We start from the raw sequence: 21,484 nt of genomic DNA on the forward strand, positions 1-21,484 counted from the left end.
ATGGAAGTCTGTATTAGTTTTCATTTTGTCCTGATTTCTTTTGATCACCAACAGACATTTCAGAATGTATAATTATGGAATTGTTAAAATTTTCAATGCTTTCAAAAGGGGCCTACAATGTGTTTGAGGTGGGCTGTGGGTCATTATCCGAATAGCACGTTTTTGCAATTTGAAAATCTCATTTTTACGACAATTTGTTTTTCCCCACAATACTATCCCATAGGATGCAATGGACTGAAAATAGCCAAAATATACTAATCTGGTACAGTCATTACTACAAACTCTTGAAATTATTCTAAGCACAAAACATGCTGAATTTAGTTTTAGTGCTAAGTTCACCACATGGTCCTTCCAATTAATCTTCTCATCAATGTGCATACCCAGGAATTTTGCACACTGTACTCTTTCAAGTTGTTTGCCCTCCATGGTGGGATTTAGGTCGTCCTGTTCACTTATTTTTCCATATTGCACATAATTAGTTTTTTTTGCATTCAGTGTTAGCTTGTTGGAACAAGATTGGTTTTTTAATGAGACTAAACTGTGTACTTTGCAACATATGACATCGGCTTTTTTCTTCCAGAACAATTAGACGTTTCATTTTGATGTCAATTCAGAAAGAAAAGCATATAGTTCAATCGTAAAGTCATGTGTTGTCATATTCGAATAAATTATATTGTGTCCATTGGTTCATTCTATATATACCATCCAGCTACATTTCCAGAATATTACGTATTCTGCGTACCTGAGTAATGAAAGTGATTGTACGCATTGAATCCAAAAACGAATGTAATTGCTCTGGCAGAAAATGAAACAGAGCGAAAGCTATCACACAACTGTAGTACTTTATATAATGTATTTGCTAATGAATGTGCTATGAAACTGCTTATATCAGTATGTCAATTATAACATTTATTATAACGTTGTCCCCGCTTTTTCGATGTGGTTGTGGATGTGGATAAGAAGGCCGTTGAAGTTTATTCGTCCATATTTCCTGTCATGTTCACAAAATCGAATAAACTCGCTCCTGAGAGAGAGTGCTTTTATATGTGTATAACATTGAATATTACAGAACATACGACTATTAATTCAACAAGGAATCCCCATAATCTTTTACAAATGTGAAAGTATGTAAAAAATATTTCAATGCAACAGGATGCGAACACAATCCATTCAACTTTGTACCTCCACGCCTCTTCCACTGTATTATGGTGAACTCCGCTTCTAACACTGTCTTTCATCTTAGGATCTCCTGAAGGCCTTACCGCCGGTATGTCATTCACTGTCATTTAATTATAACAAATCGTACCAGGAGTGACGTGTTTATAATAAACCTTCACTGTGCCGTTTTCATGAAATGGCATACTGTCATAGTACACAAGTTACAATACGAAAACGACAAAATACGCCAATTTTTTAGCAACCAATTTTCGTCAGTTTATTACAGGAAATTGTGCCAATAACGACGTGTCTTCGAAAGATCTTCAGTGTGCTTTCATTTTGAAACAGCGTATATTTGTGGGAGAAGCAAGTGTCATTCGAAGCATGTTGCGTGGTAACATCAGCTTTTATGGAAAGCACGTCATTTTGACGTCACTACCCAGTAAGCTTCGAGGGACAGATTCTCCTTTTGAATCATTCCTGGCCGTCATCTGTCGGATTATATTAATTTACTTCGCGAGTTACCGTACTTGGCGAACTTGACGTCTGGCGAGATTATTTGTGAATGGACTTGGAGACATACATAATACATGCAAAGCTATCTACACTGCTCTGAAGAAGCATTTGACGGAGGCGATTAAAGTACCTCAATTATGTAACATTAGAGAAAATATTTGTTTGGTGTAAAAAGTGGCAATAGACCGTAGATAATGGAAAGTGTAAAGTCATCCACATGAGTACTAAAAGAAATCCGCTAAATTTCGTTTACATGATAAATCAGGTAAATCTATAGGTTGTAAATTCAATTAAATACTTTGGGATTTCAATTACTAATGACTTAAATTGGACCAATCCATTAGTTAATATTGTGGGGAAGGCGAACCAAAACTGCGATTTATTGGCAGAACACTTAGAAAATGCAAAAGGTCTAGTAAAGAGGTCTACTGTTCTGGAGTACTGTTACGAGGTGTGGGATCTGCATCAGATGGGACTGACCGAGGACATTGAAAAGTTTCAAAGAAGGGCAGCTCTTTCTATATTATCGCAAAATAGGGGAGATGATAATCCATGGTCAAAGGGTAGCGTCTTTGATTAGTAATCAAAACGACCACGGTCGCAGGATCGAACACCTCCCCCCCCCCCCCCCCCAATTGCTTATACTTTGAATAATAATCAGCATCGGTGCCAGGATACCTGAGGATCAGGGCACTCTCTTGCTCCTGGGGTGGGAAACTGCCCCTAAAGGAGGAATAATCAGCAATGATCAACGGCATGAGGAAGCAGATGGCAATGGAAACCACTGCATTAAAGACACATAATGTGTATCTACAGGATATGTGGCCTGTAATTGAAAAAGTATCATTATGATGATCCAAGGGGGAGGTGACCAAGGAAAGGATAACGTTCGACGAGTCAGGGTCTGGAATGTCAGAAGCTTGAATGCGTCAGTAAAGCTAGAAAATCTGAAAAGGGAAATGCAAAGACTCAATCCACGAGGGTTGGAACTTTAATAGTGGTAACTATTTATTACAGCTCGTGGAAAATAGATACGTGTTTCAAAGTTTTACTGGCCTTTCGTCACGAGCATTGTGTATAACCCATTGCCAGCTATGTGGAAGTCGTAGGATACTCTTAGCAGTGCCAGTTGTATTGACAGTTCGAGCGGCACGGTTTATTGCTCGACGAATTTGTAACAGTTCTGAAGCAAATGCTGTGAAGCGTTTCCTTCAGTTTAGAAATCGAGATGAACTCACGAGGGCTTAAGTCAGGAAAGTGCAGTAGGTGGTATAACACTTAGCAGCCCCATCAGTCAAACAAATCGGTAACAGCTTGCACTGTACATACTTGAGGATTGTCCTGAAAAATGATGTTCAAGTCCTGCAGAAAGTGTCATCACTTCTATCTCTATGCTGTTCATTTTTGGAACACAACCTACGACGAGCTAAGAGCAGAAGCGAAGACACTTTCTGCAGTACTTGATCATCATTTTGCAGGACAATGCTCAAGCACGTACAGTGCAAGCTGTTACTGATTTGTTTGACATATGGGGCTGCTAAGTGCTATACCACCTATTGCACTCCCCTGACTTAAGCCATCGGCTACAAATTCGTCGGGCAATAGAACTGTCAACACAACTGGCACTGCTAAGAGTATCCTGAGTCTTCCACATCGCTGGCAACGGGTTATACACAATGCTGGTGACTACTTTGAAGGCCAGGAAAACTTTGAAACACGTGTCTATTTTGTACGAACTGCAAATAAATAGTTGCCACTGTTAAAGTTTCAACCCTCGTAGATATTCTCTGCATGTCCATCTCTCTAGCGATGGTTGTGAGACTCGGCTGTTCGAGAGAATGTCAAATTAAACACCTTTTAGCCATCGATTTTCAATCTTATTTTATTGGGCAACCAGTTTCAGTAGGCAAGTGATGGTTTAAGTGGTCACTGTGACAAATATCTACTAACACCTGTATTGCTGGCACTGTTTTCATCACAAGCGAAGTATATTATTCCTACACGTCTGTCAGGGGCCTGAAGATGGCGTAGTAAAACGCTGAAACTGGTTGCTCAATAAAATAAGTTTGAAAACTGACGGCTGAAAGGTGTTTAATTTGACATCCTCAATCAAGATATAGTGGGGATCAGTGAAGTGAAATGGAAAGAAGACAAGCGAATCCGGTCAGATGAGTATATATTGTAATATCAACAGAGACAGAAAACGATATAACGGATGTAGGATTCGTTATGAATAGGAATGTGGGGCAGAGAGTGAGTTCCTGTGGACAGTTCAGGATAGGGTTGTTGTCATGAGAATAGACAACAAGCCAACACCGACGACGATAGTTCAATTATACATGCTGACATCGCAGTCTGAAGACGAAGAGATAGAGAAAGTATATGAGGATACTGAACAGGTAATACAGCACGTAAAGGGAGATGAAAATCTAACAGTCATGAGGGACTGGAATGCGGCTGTAGGGAAAGGAGTGGAGGAAAGGGTTACAGGAGACTGTGGGCTCAGTACTAAGAATGAAAGAGGAGAAAGACTTATTGAGTTCTGCCATAAACTTCAGCTAGTGATAGTGAAAAATTTGCTCAAGAATCATAAGAGGAGAAGGTGTATTTGTAAAATGCTGGGAGATACAGGATGATTGCAGTTAGATTACATCGTGGTCAGACAGAGATTCTGAAATCGATACCGGATTGTAAGGTGTACCAGAAGCAGATATAGACTCAGATCACAATGAACTAGTGATGAAGAGCAGGCTGAAGTCTCTCTAAAAAGGGCAATCACATAAGTTAGAAAGAAAAACATGGGTTCAAAGATGGTAACCGGAAAGAAACCGTGGGTAACAGAAGAAATACTTAAGTTGACTAATGAAAGAAGGAAGTACAAAAATGTTCAGGGAAATTCAGGAATACAGAAATACAAATCGCTGAGGAATGAAATAAACAGAAAGTGGAGGGAAGTTAAGACGAAAGGGCTCCATAAAAAATGTGAAGAAATCGAAAAAGACTTTATTGTCGAGAGGACTGACTCAGTATAGGAAAGTCAAAACGACCTTCGGTGAAATTAAAAGCAAGGATGATAACATTAAGAGTTAAATGCAGAGGAGAGAGTGGATTCGAGAAAAGAATAAGTTGAAGGCCTCTATGAGGGAGAACATTTGTCTGATGTGATAGAAGAAGGAACAGGGGTCGATCTAGAAGAGATAGAGGATCCAGTTTTAAAATCAGAATTTAAAAGAGGTTTGGAAGACTTAAGATCAAATAATGCAGAAGTGATAGCATTCCATCAGAATGGCGAAAATCGTTGGGAGAAGTGGTACCAAAAAGACTTTTCAACTTGGTGTGTAGAATGTATGAGTCTGGCGATATACCATCCGACTTTCAAAAAACATCATCCACGCAATTCCACAGATTGCAAGAGCTGACAAGTGCGAGAATTATCGTACAATCAGCTTAATAGTTCATGCATCCAAGTTGTCGACAAGGATAATATACAGATGAATGAAAAAGAAAATTGAGGATGTGTCAGATGTCAGTTTGGCTTTGGGAAAGGTAACGACAGTAGAGAGGCAATTCTGCCGTTGCGGTTGATAATGGAAGCAACGCTAAACAAATCTCAAGACACATTCATAGGATTTGTCGATCTAGAAAAAGCGATCGATTATGTCAAATGGTGCAAAATATTCAAAATCCTGAGAAGTGAGAATAATAGGGGTAAGCTTTAGGGAGAGATGGGTAATATACAACATGTACAAGAGTCAAGCGGGAATAATAAGAGTTGAAGACCAAAAACGAAGTGCTCAGATAAAAAAGGGTGTAGTCTTTCGCCCCTATTGTTTAGTCTATACATCCAAGAACCAACGAGGGGTATAAAGGAAGGTTCAAGAGTGGAATTAAAATTCAAGATGAAAGGATATCAGTGATACAATTCGCTGATGACATTGCTATTCTCAGTGAACGTGAAGAAGAATTACATGATCTGCTGAATGGAATGAACAGTCTAATAAGTATAGAATATGGACTGACAGTAAATCGAAGAAAGACGAAAGTAATGAGAAGTAGCAGAAATGAGAACAGCAAGAAAGTTAACATGAGTCTTGATGATCACGAAGTAGATGAAGTTAACGAATTTACTCTGTAGGCAGCAAAATAACCAATGACGGATGGAGCAAGGAGGACATCAAAAGCAGACTAGCACGGCAATAAGGACAGTCCTGGCCAAGGGAAATCTGCTAGTATGAAACACACACCCTAATTTGAGCAAGAAATTTCTCAGTTCGTACGTTTGGAGCACAGCATTGTATGTTAGTGAAACAGGGACTGTGGGAAAACTGGAAAAGAGGAGAAGCGAAGCATTTGAGATGTGATGCTGCAGACGAATGTTGAAAATTAGATGAACTGATAAGGTAAGGAATACGGAGGTTCTTCTCATAATCGGAGAGGAAAGGAATGCTTGGAAAACACTGACAAGAGGAAGGGACAAGATGATAGGACATCTGTTAAGACATCAGGGAATAACTTCCACGGTACTAGAGGGAGCTGTGGATGGTATGTAGAAGAAGACAGAGATTGGAATACATCGGGCAAACAACGTAGGCTGCAAGTGCTACTCTGAGCAGTCAGTTGTCGTAACGTAGATGAAAGCACACGAGACTGCTCGGCTTTTGGCTCGGATTCGACCCTTGCAACAGTCCCATGTCCAATTGCTGTATCGCGCTTGTGCTTGGTTTTAGGAAACCAAACGAAGACCATGTTTGATGATAGCATCTCTGGCGGCCACTTGAATTTGCGGGCGCAACAACCTGATGGGCTAACTTCAATGCTACGAGGGTTGTCCGTAAATTACGGTCTCCAATACTTTTTCACATCGTAAACATCATTTTCTTGCAAAACCAATTACAAATTCTGAAAGCTTGGACTTTTAGCTATTTTTCAACATAGTCCCCGTCACGATCGGTGCCTTTTTGGAGACACTACGGAAGCTTTTTCATACCCGCATCATACCACTACCCCACCTCCCCCCTCCGATTTCCCCTATTCATGAAGGAAGGATTGGATTTCACTCCCCCAAGTGATGTTTCAAGTTGGGGGAACAAATAGCAGTCACTGGGAGCCAAATCAGGGCTGTATGGAGGATTGTCAATAATTTCCCACCCGAATATGGCGATGAGATCTGACATATTGCGGGCGACGTGAGAGCGGGCGTTGTGATGGTACAAACGAAATCCCTTTGTCAGCCGACCCCTCCTTTTGTTCTGTATAGCCCGGCGTAGTTTTTCAATGTGTCGCAGTACCATGCCGCGTTGATTGTTGTACGTCTTTCCAGGTAATCGACCAGCAGAACGCCTTTCCTATCCTAGAATACTGAAGCCATCACCTTCCCCGCTAACAGCGTTTACTTGAACTTCTTGACATTTGGAGAACTGGAATACTGCCATTGTTTTGATTGTTCCTTAGTCTCTGGCGTGAAGTAATGGAATCCCCGGTTACAACTGAATCCAGAAATTCCTCACCCTCTTCCCGGAAACGGCGCAGAAACTTGCGGGCACTTTCGATGCGTTGCTTTTCGTATTCATCAGTGAGCGTCCGCGGCGCACACCTTGTGATATTTCAAAATGTTTGTCCTAATCTTGTCCACGTTAGTATTAGAGACGTCCCCTATCAGTTAGATAATCTCTCGCACAGTCTCACGGCGATCCGCAAGCAAAACGTGTTCGGCTTTCGTCTCTGTCTCGTCCGAAACGAATGGACGCCCGCGGCCGGCTTCGTCGTGCACATTTGTACGGCCGTCTGCGAACTTCCTACACCACTTAAGCACATTTTTTACGTCCATACACTTTTATCTATAAACATCGGTCAGCTGGCGATGGATTTCAATAGGGTTTGACCCCTTAAACCGTAGAAATCTAATCACAGAACGCAATTCACACTTGGTGGGAGCGTCGATTTTCCCTTCCATTGTTGACGGTTGCTACGCGAAGAATGAGCGTCGCAGAGAGATGGGGGCTGGTAAGAATAGTGGTGTGGGAAACAAATAACACGGTGGTGTTGTCAGATTTAAGCTAGCTGGCTCCATTTCGACGGGAGCTCGTTGGATACCTTACTTTACGGACAGCCTCGTAATTAACTCGGATACTACTCAACGTGTCGAATTTTTTTCTTAACAGCTATTTCTCGGCACATCCTACCCTACAAGGTTTTCAGACTCTTTCTGACCATCCTGCATTTTCCGGTAAACTCAGCAATGAACTTTTCAGTCTAGAGTAATAACACATGTCAACCGTTTTAGAATTATTATGCGCAAAAGGAGGAGAGTCACCAGACTGAACAACAACTGGCTCAAACACATTTTGCGAAAGAGATTTGGCACCTCTTGCTCAATTGCTATGGTTTGTCCGCGCAGATCTGATTTGCACCTGCAGATTTGTGCAGTTTCGTTCAAACTTTTAAATCCAACTACCTGGTTTGCATATCTCGTATCTCCCCAAATATACGACCCACACATACGCTACGATCTGTCTGTGCAGATGTGATATGTGCAGACAAATCGTTGTGTATGGGACAGACTTCCACTGGTACTCCAAAATATCGGAGATTCCGAAGAAGCTGACGGCGGTTTTCAACAACTGATCCCATTTGTAGTGCCAACCTATCCCTTGATGGGGCACTTTTTCTTTTATATTTGCAAGTTCTGTATTTCCATTATATCTTGTAATATATAATTACATAACAAACTTACAATAAAACTAATTTTCTCTCCTTCATCGAAGAGTCTAGGAGTAATAATAGACGAAATCTAAATTGGACTGAACACGTAACTGCAGTGTACAAGAAGCATCAGCTGCTCCTATTCTGTGCAAAATACGAGGGTTGTCCAGAAAGTAAGTTCCGATCGGTGAAGAAATGGAAACCTCTGTGATAATCTAATAAAGCTTTGTACATGTGTGTTCGACAGTGTCTCTAGTATGCCTGTGGGTTGCATCACTTCGCTCCTTTCAGTTCTTAGCGCATGGTGAGCGCATAAAGATGCGTAGAAAATAGCGTCTCCCGCCAAGTACGAGGTCCTGGTCAGAGATTTCGCCTGATGTTATGCAGCCCACATTACAGAACTGTCATACGGTTCCTACTTCGTGACAATTGTCGGTCGCAATGAAAATGCTCCTGCAGCGTTTTCGATGGGAAGTGTTCGATCATTCGCACTATAGCCCGTAATTGGCTCCCTACGTGTTTAACTTCTGCTCACATTAACTACTGGCTATGGAGACAACATTTTCGCACAGACAACGAGCTATAGATGAGCGTAGAGAACTGGCGGGAAGCACAGGCGGCTGCCTTCTACGACGAGGGTACTGGAAAGTTGGTACAACACTACGACAAATGTATAAGTCAAAGCGGTGACTATCTAGAACAGTGGATGGAAGCTGTAGCTAACAGTTGCAGATAAAACATTTCTGATTTACACTGTGGTTTCCATTTCGCGACCGATCGGAACTTACTTTCTGGTCAACCCTCGTATAAAAAGCTCTTGCTCTTGACCTAAAAAATAAACTTGTACAAAAACACTTGTACTTCCAATTCTTGACTACAGCGATGTTATCCTGCAAGAACGGCGCCCATACCTATCATACCTATGGGCAACAGGGGGCCGCCTCTCCCCCAGGCTTCGCGCGGGGTAGCCATGGATCAACGCAGTCAGGTAGATGCAGTTTTTCTCGATTTCCGAAAATCATTTGACCCAGTACCACATCTACGCTTATTATCGTATGCAGCATCAAACGAAGTTTCTGACTGGACTGAGAATATTTTGGTAGGGAGGACGCAGCATGTTATCTTGGATGGGGAGACATTGACAGTTGTAGAAGTAACTTCGGGTGTGATCCTGGGATTTGTGTTGGGACCATTGCTGTTCATGTTTTTTTATTACTGACCTAACAGAAACTGTGGGAAAACTGGATAAGAGGAGAAGCGAAGCATTTGAGATGTGATGCTGCAGACGAATGTTGAAAATTAGATGAACTGATAAGGTAAGGAATACGGAGGTTCTGCTCATAAATTCAGACTTTGCACGTATGATGTGTCCATAATGAAGTACTGTCTGACAGAAGCTACACATATATTCAGTCGGATCTTGGTAAAATTTGGAAGTGGTGGAAAGATTGGCAACTGTTCAAAAAACGTGAAACTGTCTCCTCTCAAAACGAGAAAATGGAGTATCGTATGACTACAATATCAAACAGCCACAGTTGGAATCGGACAGCTCATTTAAATAACTGAATGTAACACTTGTAGGGATATGAAATGGAACGCTCATATAGGCTCATTCGGAGGTAAGCAGGTGGCAAACTTTGTTTTATTAGTAGAATACTAAGGAAATGCAACTAGTCTACAAAGGAAACTACTTACGAAAATCTAGTGCGACCCATTCTAGGATATTGCTCAAGTGTTTGGGACCCATACCAAATAGGGTTCAAATGGCTCTGAGCTCTATGGGACTTAACTTCTGAGGTCATCAGTCCCCTAGAACTTAGAACTACTTAAGCCTAACTAACCTAAGGACAGCACACACATCCATGCCCGAGGCAGAATTCGAACTTGCGACCGTAGCGGTCGCACGGTTCCAGACTATAGCGCCTAGAACCGCTCCGCCATCCCGGCCGGCTCCAAATAGGGCCAACTGGGGATAATGAACATTATAGTGAAGGGCAGCACAAATGGATACAGGTTTCTTTTACCCACGTAACTGCCGAAAGAACTGAACTGACAGATTCTTGAAGACAGATGCAAGCTATCCCTTGAAAGTCTGCTTAGAAATTTTCTAGAACCAACTTTACGTGATTAATGTGGGAATATACTTAATCTCTCCCAAAGAACTCCCGAAGACAAGATTATATTAACGGCAGCGCGCACAGAGATGTTTAAGCGGTCACTTTTTCCACACTCCATACGTGAATAGAATGGGAAAGAGTATCCTGTGCCATGCACGTCACCGTGGTTTGCAGAGTATGGCTGTAGAAGTACATGCGTACCTTGAAGCGCAAGTCACCAACAGGCGCCTTAGCGTAGCGTATTCCACGGAAGGCTGAGAAGTTTTTGCCGTTGAGCGTCGTCAGCGTCGAACCCAGAACTTGTCCCAGAGGTGTGGAGGCGATCGGACGATTGCCACACGTCGCCAGACAAGTCAGAGGTGCTAACATCACAATGACTAGCGGCTGCCACGAGGCGGACATTGCGGTCCTGTGAAGCGCCATGGCAAATCTGCTACATCCGGTACTGGCGTTTGGTTTTAAGTAGTGGAGGGCGACCTTGCCAGGAGGCTTCCCATCTTCTTTCTATCACTCGCCTGTGATCCGCCCACTGTCACACTACACGAAAAGGTTAGTGACTAATGAGCAGACAGGGAATATGGGTCTATTCTGTGTAAGTTTGTTAAGTTTTCTATATCAGGACCGCTCCGTTGTCATCGTATGCAACAAGCAATGCTGATAAACGGTTGTCGTCCGTAAATATACAGTTTGGGTCTACCTTTATCAAATAGACGGTGAGTGAAAAGCGGGAAAACAATAAGGAAACGGATTCCTAGAAGTAACCACAACCTCTTATCTTTGCTGCCTGTCAACAAAATGTACTCATAAATTACACACACACACATCCACATGTACAGAGGAAAAGGAGGAATGAGACAGAGAAATGTACGACCTGTTTTCCTGTCTGTGAATGATGTGGACTCGTTCATTACACTGCAAGTTCAGAAAATTTTAACGGTTTGCCCTGATATCATTTCACCTCATTTCATCTTCAATGATTTTCTCGACGGCCAAGCCATTCATTTCATTTCACAATATACGAGAGGCCTTCAAAAGGTAAGTTACACGTTATCATACGAGATCAAGTAACTTTTATTGAATGTTGCATTACATTTCAAAGTGACACACACACGACACTATGGTTCAACGGTCAGCAAGTCTCTATAAATGACGGTCGCAGCGTTTTCCCAATCGTTCAGTTCCTCGACGATAGAAACCTGCTCTTTGGTCACCAAGTTATTCGATAACTGCTATGTGAACGTCTTCCTAGATGGAAAGCCTCTTCCACCCCCTCCCTCCCGCCCCCGATGTTTTAGATGGAAATTGCATGGTGCAAGATATGGACTGTATGGCGGATGCTTCCAAACCTCCCATCGAAAACGTTGACGCAAACCTTGCACTGTGCGCGCCTTTGCATTGTTGTGCAGGAGATTTCCCACGCCTCTTGCTCTTTTCGGCGTTGCGCAGCGATGGAAATGGAAATGCCGTGTGACTAGGGCCTCCCGTCGGATAGACCGTTCGCCTGGTGCAAGACTTTCGAGTTGACGCCACTTCGGCGACTTGCGTGTCTATGGGGATGAAATGATGATGGGCACAACACTCAGTCCCTGAGCGGAGAAAAAATCCGACCCAGCCGGGAATCGAACCCGGGCCGTTAGGTATGCGCTGACCACTCAGCTACCAGGGGCGAACGCGCAGCGATGTCAGCCTGGCACAGTAAGAATCGGTATTAACGGTTGTGCGCTTTGCTATAACCTCTGTGTACACAAATCCTTCCCAGTCGAAGGAAACGATGGGCACGAGCTTCCCTGCTGATGTTGCAACTTTGTATTTCTTCCGCGGAGACGCTCTCTTTGTTGCAAGTGTTAAATAGTGGATCCACGTCTCGTCACCCTTAATGATGCGACTTAGGAAATCATTTACTTCGACGGAGTGACGCCCAAGAAAGTCCAAAGACGTTACTATTGTGTGCAGATGACAGTGATTACGGAACCAGACATAAGCACAATTTTTCCTGCAATGATCTCGGACGATGGAATGAGCACTGTCTATTGGGATGCACATATGCGGAGCAATGCTCGCTATAGTCAATTTGCGACTGCTCCAGTTCAGTTCCTCGATTGCTTGTACAACACTATTATTCAATCAGTCATCTACATTTAAAAAATAGCATCTAAAATTTGCCGCAACATAACTGTGACATGAAAGACTATGTGAAAAATGTGATATACGTGATGTTAGTGTTGTCTGCTAGTGTATATTTGTAACTTATGTAAAAAAATGTGTGAAATGTATAATTTAGTAAATAATACGAGGTTTGGAACTTAAATAGTGGCAACTACTTATTCACAACCGATACAAAAGAGTTACACGTTTGCACCTGTTACTGTCCTTCAAAGTAGTCACCAGCGTTGTGTAGAACCCGTTTCCAGCGATGTGGAAGGTGTAGTATACCGTTAGCAGAGCCTGTTCTGTTGATGGTGCGAATGGAGCGGTCTACTGCCTGTCAAATCTCTGGAACAGTTCTGAAGCGAATGACACGAAGTGGTTCCTTCATCTTCGGAATCAAATCAAAGTCACAAGGAGTTAAGTCCGGGTAGTATGGTGGATGGTACAGTACTTCGCAGTCCCAACGACCGAACAGAGCAGCCACAGCTTGCGCTGTATGCGCCCCAAAATTATGGGTGGGTTGTGCAAAAAGTGTCGCCGCTTCTTTCGTAAAGCTGGTCGCAGGTGATGCTCCAAAAACGAGCAGTAATACTCTGCATTGATGGTCTGCCGTGGAGGAACGTAATGCGTTACGATAACACCATCACAGTCGCCGACCGAAATGGCCGAGCGGTTCTAGGCGCTACAGTCTGGAAGCGCGTGACCGCTACGGTCGCAGGTTCGAATCCTGCCTCGGTCATGGATGTGTGTGATGTCCTTAGGTTAGTTAGGTTTAAGTAGTTCTAAGTGCTAGGGGACTGATGACCTCAGAAGTTAAGTCCCACAGCGCTCAGAGCCATTTGAACCATTTGAATCATCACAGTCGTACACGAGAATCGCCATAACATTAGACCGCTCCAGCCGCACCATCAACGGAACAGACTCTGCTAACGGTATACTACGTCTTCCACATAGCCGGCAACGGGTTCTACACAACACTTGTGACTTCTTTGAAGGATAGTAACAGGTACAAACGTGTAACTCTTTTGTATCGGTTGTGAATCATAGTTGCCACTATTTAAGATCCAACCCTCGTATTCTGTCATGCATGAATGAAATGAAAATGTTCATGTATGTGATTTTATATATTTGTCCAAGTTGTCATTTGCAAAAATGGTACACGCTTAGGGACAATGTGTGGGGTATGTGTTATGTAAAAGATGGAGTGCTTTTGTACTATATGGAAATTACTGTGGGAAGCGTAAAAGGTGGCTTAGGTTTTTTGCGTGTTTTCCCGTAGAGTGAGCGGGAACGAGAGGATACAGTCTGTATGAAGCAGTGAATGTATTCCGTACCATGGGTAGTGTAGCCGCCGTTACTATCCGTCACATCCAACGCCTACAGCCAACAGCCAACTGTATAATTACAATTGTAGAAGCGTGAAACATTAATTCAAAATTGACTTTTTTAATTATTATTACGTTAAACATAAAATTGGGTCCACCCTGTTATTTCATTCCTAATTATTGACCTATACAGGGTCCATTTCTGGTGTTTGATTATTGCGAGTAAACCTGCTATAAAAACACTTGAAGTGCGTTATTCAGTATCTACAAGCACTAATTTTCATCTTTGAATAAATGTTTGAAAATAATTGTTGTGAACTAATTTTTAAAGTGAAGGTAAAAGTAATGTATGATTTACATAATAGAAGTGCTGAAGTGTAAGTTTGTTAAGTACTGAAGTAGATGTTTTTAGACGAGTTTAACAGTTTTAATACTCTTACTCTCTTTCTGGCAACAAGTAAAGTGAAAGTAAGTCAATAAGTCTTGAATAAAGTAAAGATAAACCTCTTTCAGTTGTAAATGAAATTCAGTAAAGTACAATGAGTTCTAAAAGAAAATTGCGTTTGTGGGTCGATAACGCTGACGTAGGCAGGCATAAAATTATTGAATGAGAATATAGAGTGACCACACCCTTCCTTTGGCTTTTGACAGCCCCATTGTTAAGAGAAAGATATTAACAAAGTCTCTTAATAAACTCAAATATGTGTATTATGCTATTAGAATATTTAAGTCTTTAATTTGTTGATTAAACAAAATTCCAAACATAGAAGTCTCCATGGCTAGATTTCTTTTTAGCACATAGTGATGACTAGGAATTCGTGGACTTTCTAGATCAACACTATATATGCAAGTGGATGTAGTAGCTAAAAGATTCCTGCGTCTTTCTTAGAACCATATCCTGAAAAGTTATATTTATTTATGAAATTAAGTTAGGGAACAGTTGGAAAAATCATTTCTTTCCCTAGATAGACTGGGAACCGTAAATCTATTAAGCAAACCACTTAATGAACTTGGTACAGAAAGGTCCTAGATTCAGTATTATTCCATTTTACTGCATTTCTTTCTAACAGCTAGAAAACTCTTAGGAAAATACTCTGGTTTCCACATCAATTAGTCATTCGTTAAGGTCAAATCCTGTAAAAGGGCTGACATTATACGACAGATAGGCCTAATATTTGCAATATTCCCAGAATAATAGCGTTATACATGGCTTTTCCCGGAACAGGATTGTTTGTTCTGTTGACGTATAGTTTTACACCTGGATATTATAGTCTGTGGTTGATTGGCACCATTTCACTTCGGCTGGACGTGACGTTGCATTTGATCCATATATCGCGTGAATCTGTGTGCAGCTTAGACGTTTTCCGACAAGAATCGTACAGTCCCGCGAAATTCAACTCTGGAGTACGTTTCCAGTTGCCGCGCCATTTCATCGCAAGCTGTCATGCACTTGTTATCCATACTGCAGAGCACCCGAAACGGGTACTCTCTTCTGAAAATGCACCACTCATGTCATGTAATGGTCTTACGAGGAGAACACGGGAAGTGCTGTAACCCCGGTTCTCAGAACATTTCTCAATGGAAGAGGAGTCGAAATAAGCGAACGCATGTATCAGCTTACCCAAAGGTACTCGACAGTTTCTGAATAAACGACGGTCAAGGTTTTCGAGGTATTTACGAGGTACTTGATGCGCCTTTTGGGGGGCGATTCTCTCAGAGGAAATGGCGGCTCAGTGATCTGTAAAATTACAAAAAGGTACTGTCAAACTTTCAGGAAACATTCCTCACACACAAAGAAAGAAAATATGTTATGTGGACATGTGTCCGGAAACGCTTATTTGCCATGATAGAGCTCATTTTATTTCTTCTCGTCAAATCACATTAATCATGGAATGGAAACACACAGCAACAGAACGTACCAGCATGACTTCAAACACTTTGTTACAGGAAATGTTCAAAATGTCCTCCGTTAGCGAGGATACATGCATCCACCCTCCGTCGCATGGAATCCCTGATGCGCTGATGCAGCCCTGGAGAATAGCGTATTGTATCACAGCCGTCCACAATACGAGCACGAAGAGTCTCTACATTTGGTACCGGGGTTGCGTAGACAAGAGCTTTCAAATGCCCCCATAAATGAAAATCAAGAGGGTTGAGGTCAGGAGAGCGTGGAGGCCACGGAATTGGTCCGCCTCAACCAATTCATCGGTCACCGAATCTGTTGTTGAGAAGCATACGAACACTTCGACTGAAATGCGCAGGAGCTCCATCGAGCATGAACCACATGTTGTGTCGTGCTTGTAAAGGCACATGTTCTAGCAGCACAGGTAGAGTATCCCGTATGAAATCATGATAACGTGCTCCATTAAGCGTAGGTGGAAGAACATGGGGCCCAATCAAGACATCACCAACAATGCCTGCCCAAACGTTCACAGAAAATCTGTGTTGATGATGTGATTCCACAATTGCGTGCGGATTCTCGTCAGCCCACACATGTTGATTGTGAAAATTTACAATTTGATCACGTTGGAATGAAGCCTCATCCGTAAAGAGAACATTTGCACTGAAATGATGATTAACACATTGTTGGATAAACCATTCGCAGAAGTGTACCCGTGGAGGCCAATCAGCTGCTGATAGTGCCTGCACACGCTGTACACGGTACGGAAACAACTGGTTCTCCGGTAGCACTCTCCATACAGTGACGTGGTCAACGTTACCTTGTACAGCAGCAACTTCTCTGACGCTGACATTAGGGTTATCGTTAACTGCACGAAGAATTGCCCCGTCCATTGCAGGTGTCCTCGTCGTTCTAGGTCTTCCCCAGTCGCGAGTCATAGGCTGGAATGTTCCGTGCTCCCTAAGACGCCGATCAATTGCTCGAACGTCTTCCTGTCGGGACACCTTCGTTCTGGAAATCTGTCTCGATGTAAACGTACCGCGCCACGGCTATTGCCCCGTGCTAATCCATACATCAAATGGGCATCTGCCAACTCCGCATTTGTAAACATTGCACTGACTGCAAAACCACGTTCGTGATGAACACTAACCTGTTGATGCTACGTACTGATGTGCTTGATGCTAGTACTGTAAAGCAATGAGTCGCATGTCAACACAAGCACCGAAGTCATCACTACCTTCCTTCAATTGGGCCAACTGGCGGTGAATCGAGGAAGTACAGTACATACTGACAAAACTAAAATGAGTTCTAACATGGAAATTAAGCGTTTCCTGACAAATGTCCACATAACATCTTTTCTTTATTTGTGTGTGAGGAATGTATCCTGAAAGTTTGGCCGTACCTTTTTGTAACACCATATATACGTGTGCGCGTGTCCGCGCGCGCGGGTGGTGTGTGTGTGTGTGTGTGTGGGTGTGTGCGCGGGCGCGCACGCGCGCTTGCGTGCGTGCGTATGGTATGATGGAGGACTAAAATCTTTTTAAATTCTAATTTTCTGATATTTGATTCTCATATCAGTTCTTATAAAAATAATTGTGTTTTATTCCTGTTTACTCTTCAGGAAGATTTTGCGCATTCCCTTGGATGATGCCGATGGCACAAACATTCCGAACACTACGAGCATCGCACGAAGGCAGGTTTGCTACAGTGACATTTTTCGAATGGATCTCACTTGGGAAAGAAACGTCGTTAACATTGGTGAAGATCCCACGCGTTGCTAAAAATTTCGTGGCAGTCTATGCACAACGGACTACTTTTAAGAAAACTGGCTCCTGCACTGATTATGAATCGAGATCCACTACTGGAATTTCACCGGAAACAGTTCCAAATAATTTTCCCATTCTTTCTTGTTTCTAATTCATTCATCTGACATACATTTAGTAGATTAATTAGGACAAAGTTCTATCACTAAAAATTCGTATAGTAATATTCTGTATATACAGGGTGGTCCATTGATAGTGACCGGGCCAAGTATCTCACGAAATAAGCATCAAATTGATAGTAACCGGGCCAAATATCTCACGAAATAAGCATCAAACAAAAAACTACAAAGAACGAAACCGTCTAGCTTGAAGGGGAAAGCCAGATGGCACTATGGTTGGCCTGCTAGGTGCCGCTGCCATAAGTCAAACGGATATAAACTGCGTTTTTTTAACCATATACCACCATTTTATTACACATTCGTGTAGTACGTAAAGAAATATGAATGTTTTAGTTGGACCACTTTTTTCCCTTTGTGATAGATGACACTGTAATAGTCACAAACGTATAAGTACGTGGTAACACGTAACATTCCGCCAGTGAGGACTGTATTTACTTCGTGATACATTACCCGTGTTAAAATGGACCGTTTACCAATTGCGGAAAAGGTCGATATCGTGTTGATGTATGGCTATTGTGATCAAAATGCCCAACGGGTGTGTGCTGTGTATGCTGCTCAGTATCCTGGACGACATCATCCAAGTGTCCGGACCGTTCGCCGGATAGTTACGTTATGTAAGGAAGCGGTAAGTGTTCAGCCACATGTGAAACGTCAACCACGACCTGCAACAAATGATGATGCCCAAGTAGGTGTTTTAGCTGCTGTCGCGGCTAATCCGCGGCTAATCCACACATCAGAGGCAGACAAATTGCGCGAGAATCGGGAATCTCAAAAACGTCGGTGTTGAGAATGCTACATCCAACATCGATTGCACCCGTACCATATTTCTATGCACCAGGAATTGCATGGCGACGACTTTGAACGTCGTGTACAGTTCTGCCACTGGGCACAATAGAAATTACGGGACGATGACAGATTTTTTTGCACGGGTTCTATTTAGCGACGAAGCGTCATTCACCAATAGCGGTAACGTAAACCGGCATAATATGCACTATTGGGCAACGGAAAATCCACGCTGGATGCGACAAGTGGAACATCAGCGACCTTGGCGGGTTAATGTATCGTGCGGCATTATGGGAGGATGGATAATTGACCCCCATTTTATCGATGGCAATCTAAATGGTGCAATGTATGCTGATTTCCTACGTAATGTTCTACCGATGTTACTACAAGATGTTTCACTGCATGACAGAATGGCAATGTACTTTCAACATGATGGATGTCCGGCACGTAGCTCGCGTGTGGTTGAAGCGGTATTGAGTAGCATATTTCATGACAGGTGGATTGGTCGTCGAAGCACCATACCATGGCCCGCACGTTCACCGGATCTGACGTCCCCCGATTTCTTTCTGTGGGGAAAGTTGAAGGATATTAGCTATCGTGATCCACCGACAACGCCTGACAACATGCGTCAGCGCATTGTCAGTGGATGTGCGAACATTACGGAAGGCGAACTACTCGCTGTTGAGAGGAATGTCGTTACATGTATTGCCAAATGCATTGAGGTTGACGGACATCATTTTGAGCATTTATTGCATTAATGTGGTATTTACAGGTAATCACGTTGTAACAGCATGCGTTCTCAGAAATGATAAGTTCACAAAGGTACATGTATCACATTGGAGCAGCCGTTTTGTATCTTAATTTAAAAAACCTACCTGTTACCAACAATTCGTCTAAAATTGTGAGCCATATGTTTATGACTATTACAGAGCCATCTATCACAAAGCGAAAAAAGTGGTCCAACTAAAACATTCATATTTCTTTACGTACTACACGAATATGTAATAACAAATAGGGGTTCCTATTTAAAAATCGCAGTTGATGTCAGTCTCATCTATGGCAGCGCCATCTAGCGGACCAACCATAGCGCCATCTGGTTTCCCCCTTCAAGCTAGACAAGTTTCGTTCTTTGTGGTTTTCTTCGTTTGACGATTATTTCGTGAGATATTTGGCCCGGTCACAATCAATGGACCACCCTGTATATGGGTATATAAATGAAAAATAAAAGTAATAATGGGCTTTCGAAGACAGGGCGCGAAATTAAGAAGATGCGACGTTATCCACTGTGCCACCACTTCGTGTGAGAAGATCGTCTGCAAAAAAGCAATTATAGTAGCTGGAAAGCACTTCGAAAACTTTGACCGTCGTTTTTTGAGAAATAGTCGAGCATTTACGATTAAACCGAGACACGTGTTCGCTTTATTTTGACCCTTCTTCCACTGAGGAAGTTTCTAGGAAATCGGGTTATGTCATTTGCTGTGTTCTCCTCGTTAGAGTGGGCCATATTTAACTTACTCTTTGAAGAGCCTTCTGTCACGGGATGAACTGTAGTAAGTTTGGGAACCGAGAACGGGACACTAGGGACCGGGCAACCACCGCCGCCGGGCTCCCCTGCCTGCTCAGCAGCCCTCAGCAGTGGAAAACGCCACGTCTCTGACGCCAGACTTCCTCATGCCAGTGCCCTGGTACTAGCCTTCCACATGCCTCCCCAGTTTGACCGAGTTCCGCATGCCGACCACCGTTACGGTCATTGCTTCTGCTCCAGACTTTTTCACGGTGACACAAAATCGCACTTCTGCAAAATCACTCCAGAGCATGTCCATTTAAAACCGAGCGTAGCCAGCCCGTGATTATCGAATAGCTCGGCAGTTACACTGATGTGTTACAGAAACTGGCATAGGCATGCGTATTCAAATACAGAGATATGGAAACAGGCAGAATACGGCGCTACGGTCTGCAACGCCTGTCTAAAACAAGTGCCTGGCGCAGTTGTTAGATCGATTACTGCTGCTAGAACCGCAGGTTATCAAGGTTTAAGTGAGTTTGAACGTGGTTTTATAGTCGACGCACGAGCGATGGGACGCAGCGTCTCCGAGATAGTAATGAAGTGGGGATTTTCCCGCACGACCATTTCACGAGTGTACCGCGAATATCAGGAATCCGACAAAACGTCAAATCTCCATCATCGCTGCGGCCGGAGAAAGATCCTGCAAGAACAGGACCAACGACGACTGAACAGAATCGTTCAACGTGACAGAAGTGCAGCTCTTACGCAAATTGCTGCAGATTTCAATGCTGGGCCAGCAAGAAGTGTCAGCGTGTGAACCATTTAACGAAACATCATCGATATGGTCTTTTGGAGCCGAAGGCCCACTGATGTACCCTTGATGACTGCACGACACAAAGTTTTATGCCACGCCTGGGCTCTTCAACACCGAAATTGGACGGTTGATCACTGGAAACATGTTGTCTGGTCGGACGAGTCTCGTTTGAAATTGTATCCAGCGGGTGGACATGTACGGGTACGGAGACAACCTCATGACTTCATGGACCCTGCATGTCAGCAGGGGACTGTTCAAGCTCGTGTAGGCTCTGTAATGTTGTGAGGCGTGTGCAGTTGGAATGATGTGGGACCCTTGATAAGTGTAGATACGATTCTGACAGGTGACACGTACGTAACCATCCTGTCTGGTCACCTGCTTCCATTGCGCATTCCGAAGGACATGGACAATTCCAGCAGGACAATGCGACACCCTACATGTCCAGAATTTCTACAGAGTGGACACTCTTCTGCGTTTAAACACTTCCGCTGGCCACCACACTCCCCATTGAACATACCGTATCTGGGATGCCTTGCAACGTGCTGTTCAGAGGAGATCTCCACCCCCTCGTA

General features: G+C 43.0%; 1 protein-coding gene across 1 annotated transcript in view; it reads right to left on the reverse strand.

Annotated features, from left to right (window-relative positions):
- Positions 1-10,909, reverse strand: part of LOC126162671 (juvenile hormone esterase-like) — a 60,832-nt gene extending 49,923 nt beyond the window's left edge. Inside the window, exon 1 of the mRNA XM_049919319.1 lies at positions 10,695-10,909. Coding sequence (XP_049775276.1) covers positions 10,695-10,895 — 201 coding nt within the window. The 5' untranslated portion in view covers positions 10,896-10,909. The remainder of the gene's footprint in view (positions 1-10,694) is intronic.
- Positions 10,910-21,484: the final 10,575 nt, after the last annotated feature.

Source organism: Schistocerca cancellata, chromosome 2 (genome assembly GCF_023864275.1).
Source record: "Schistocerca cancellata isolate TAMUIC-IGC-003103 chromosome 2, iqSchCanc2.1, whole genome shotgun sequence".
NCBI lineage: Eukaryota > Metazoa > Arthropoda > Insecta > Orthoptera > Acrididae > Schistocerca > Schistocerca cancellata.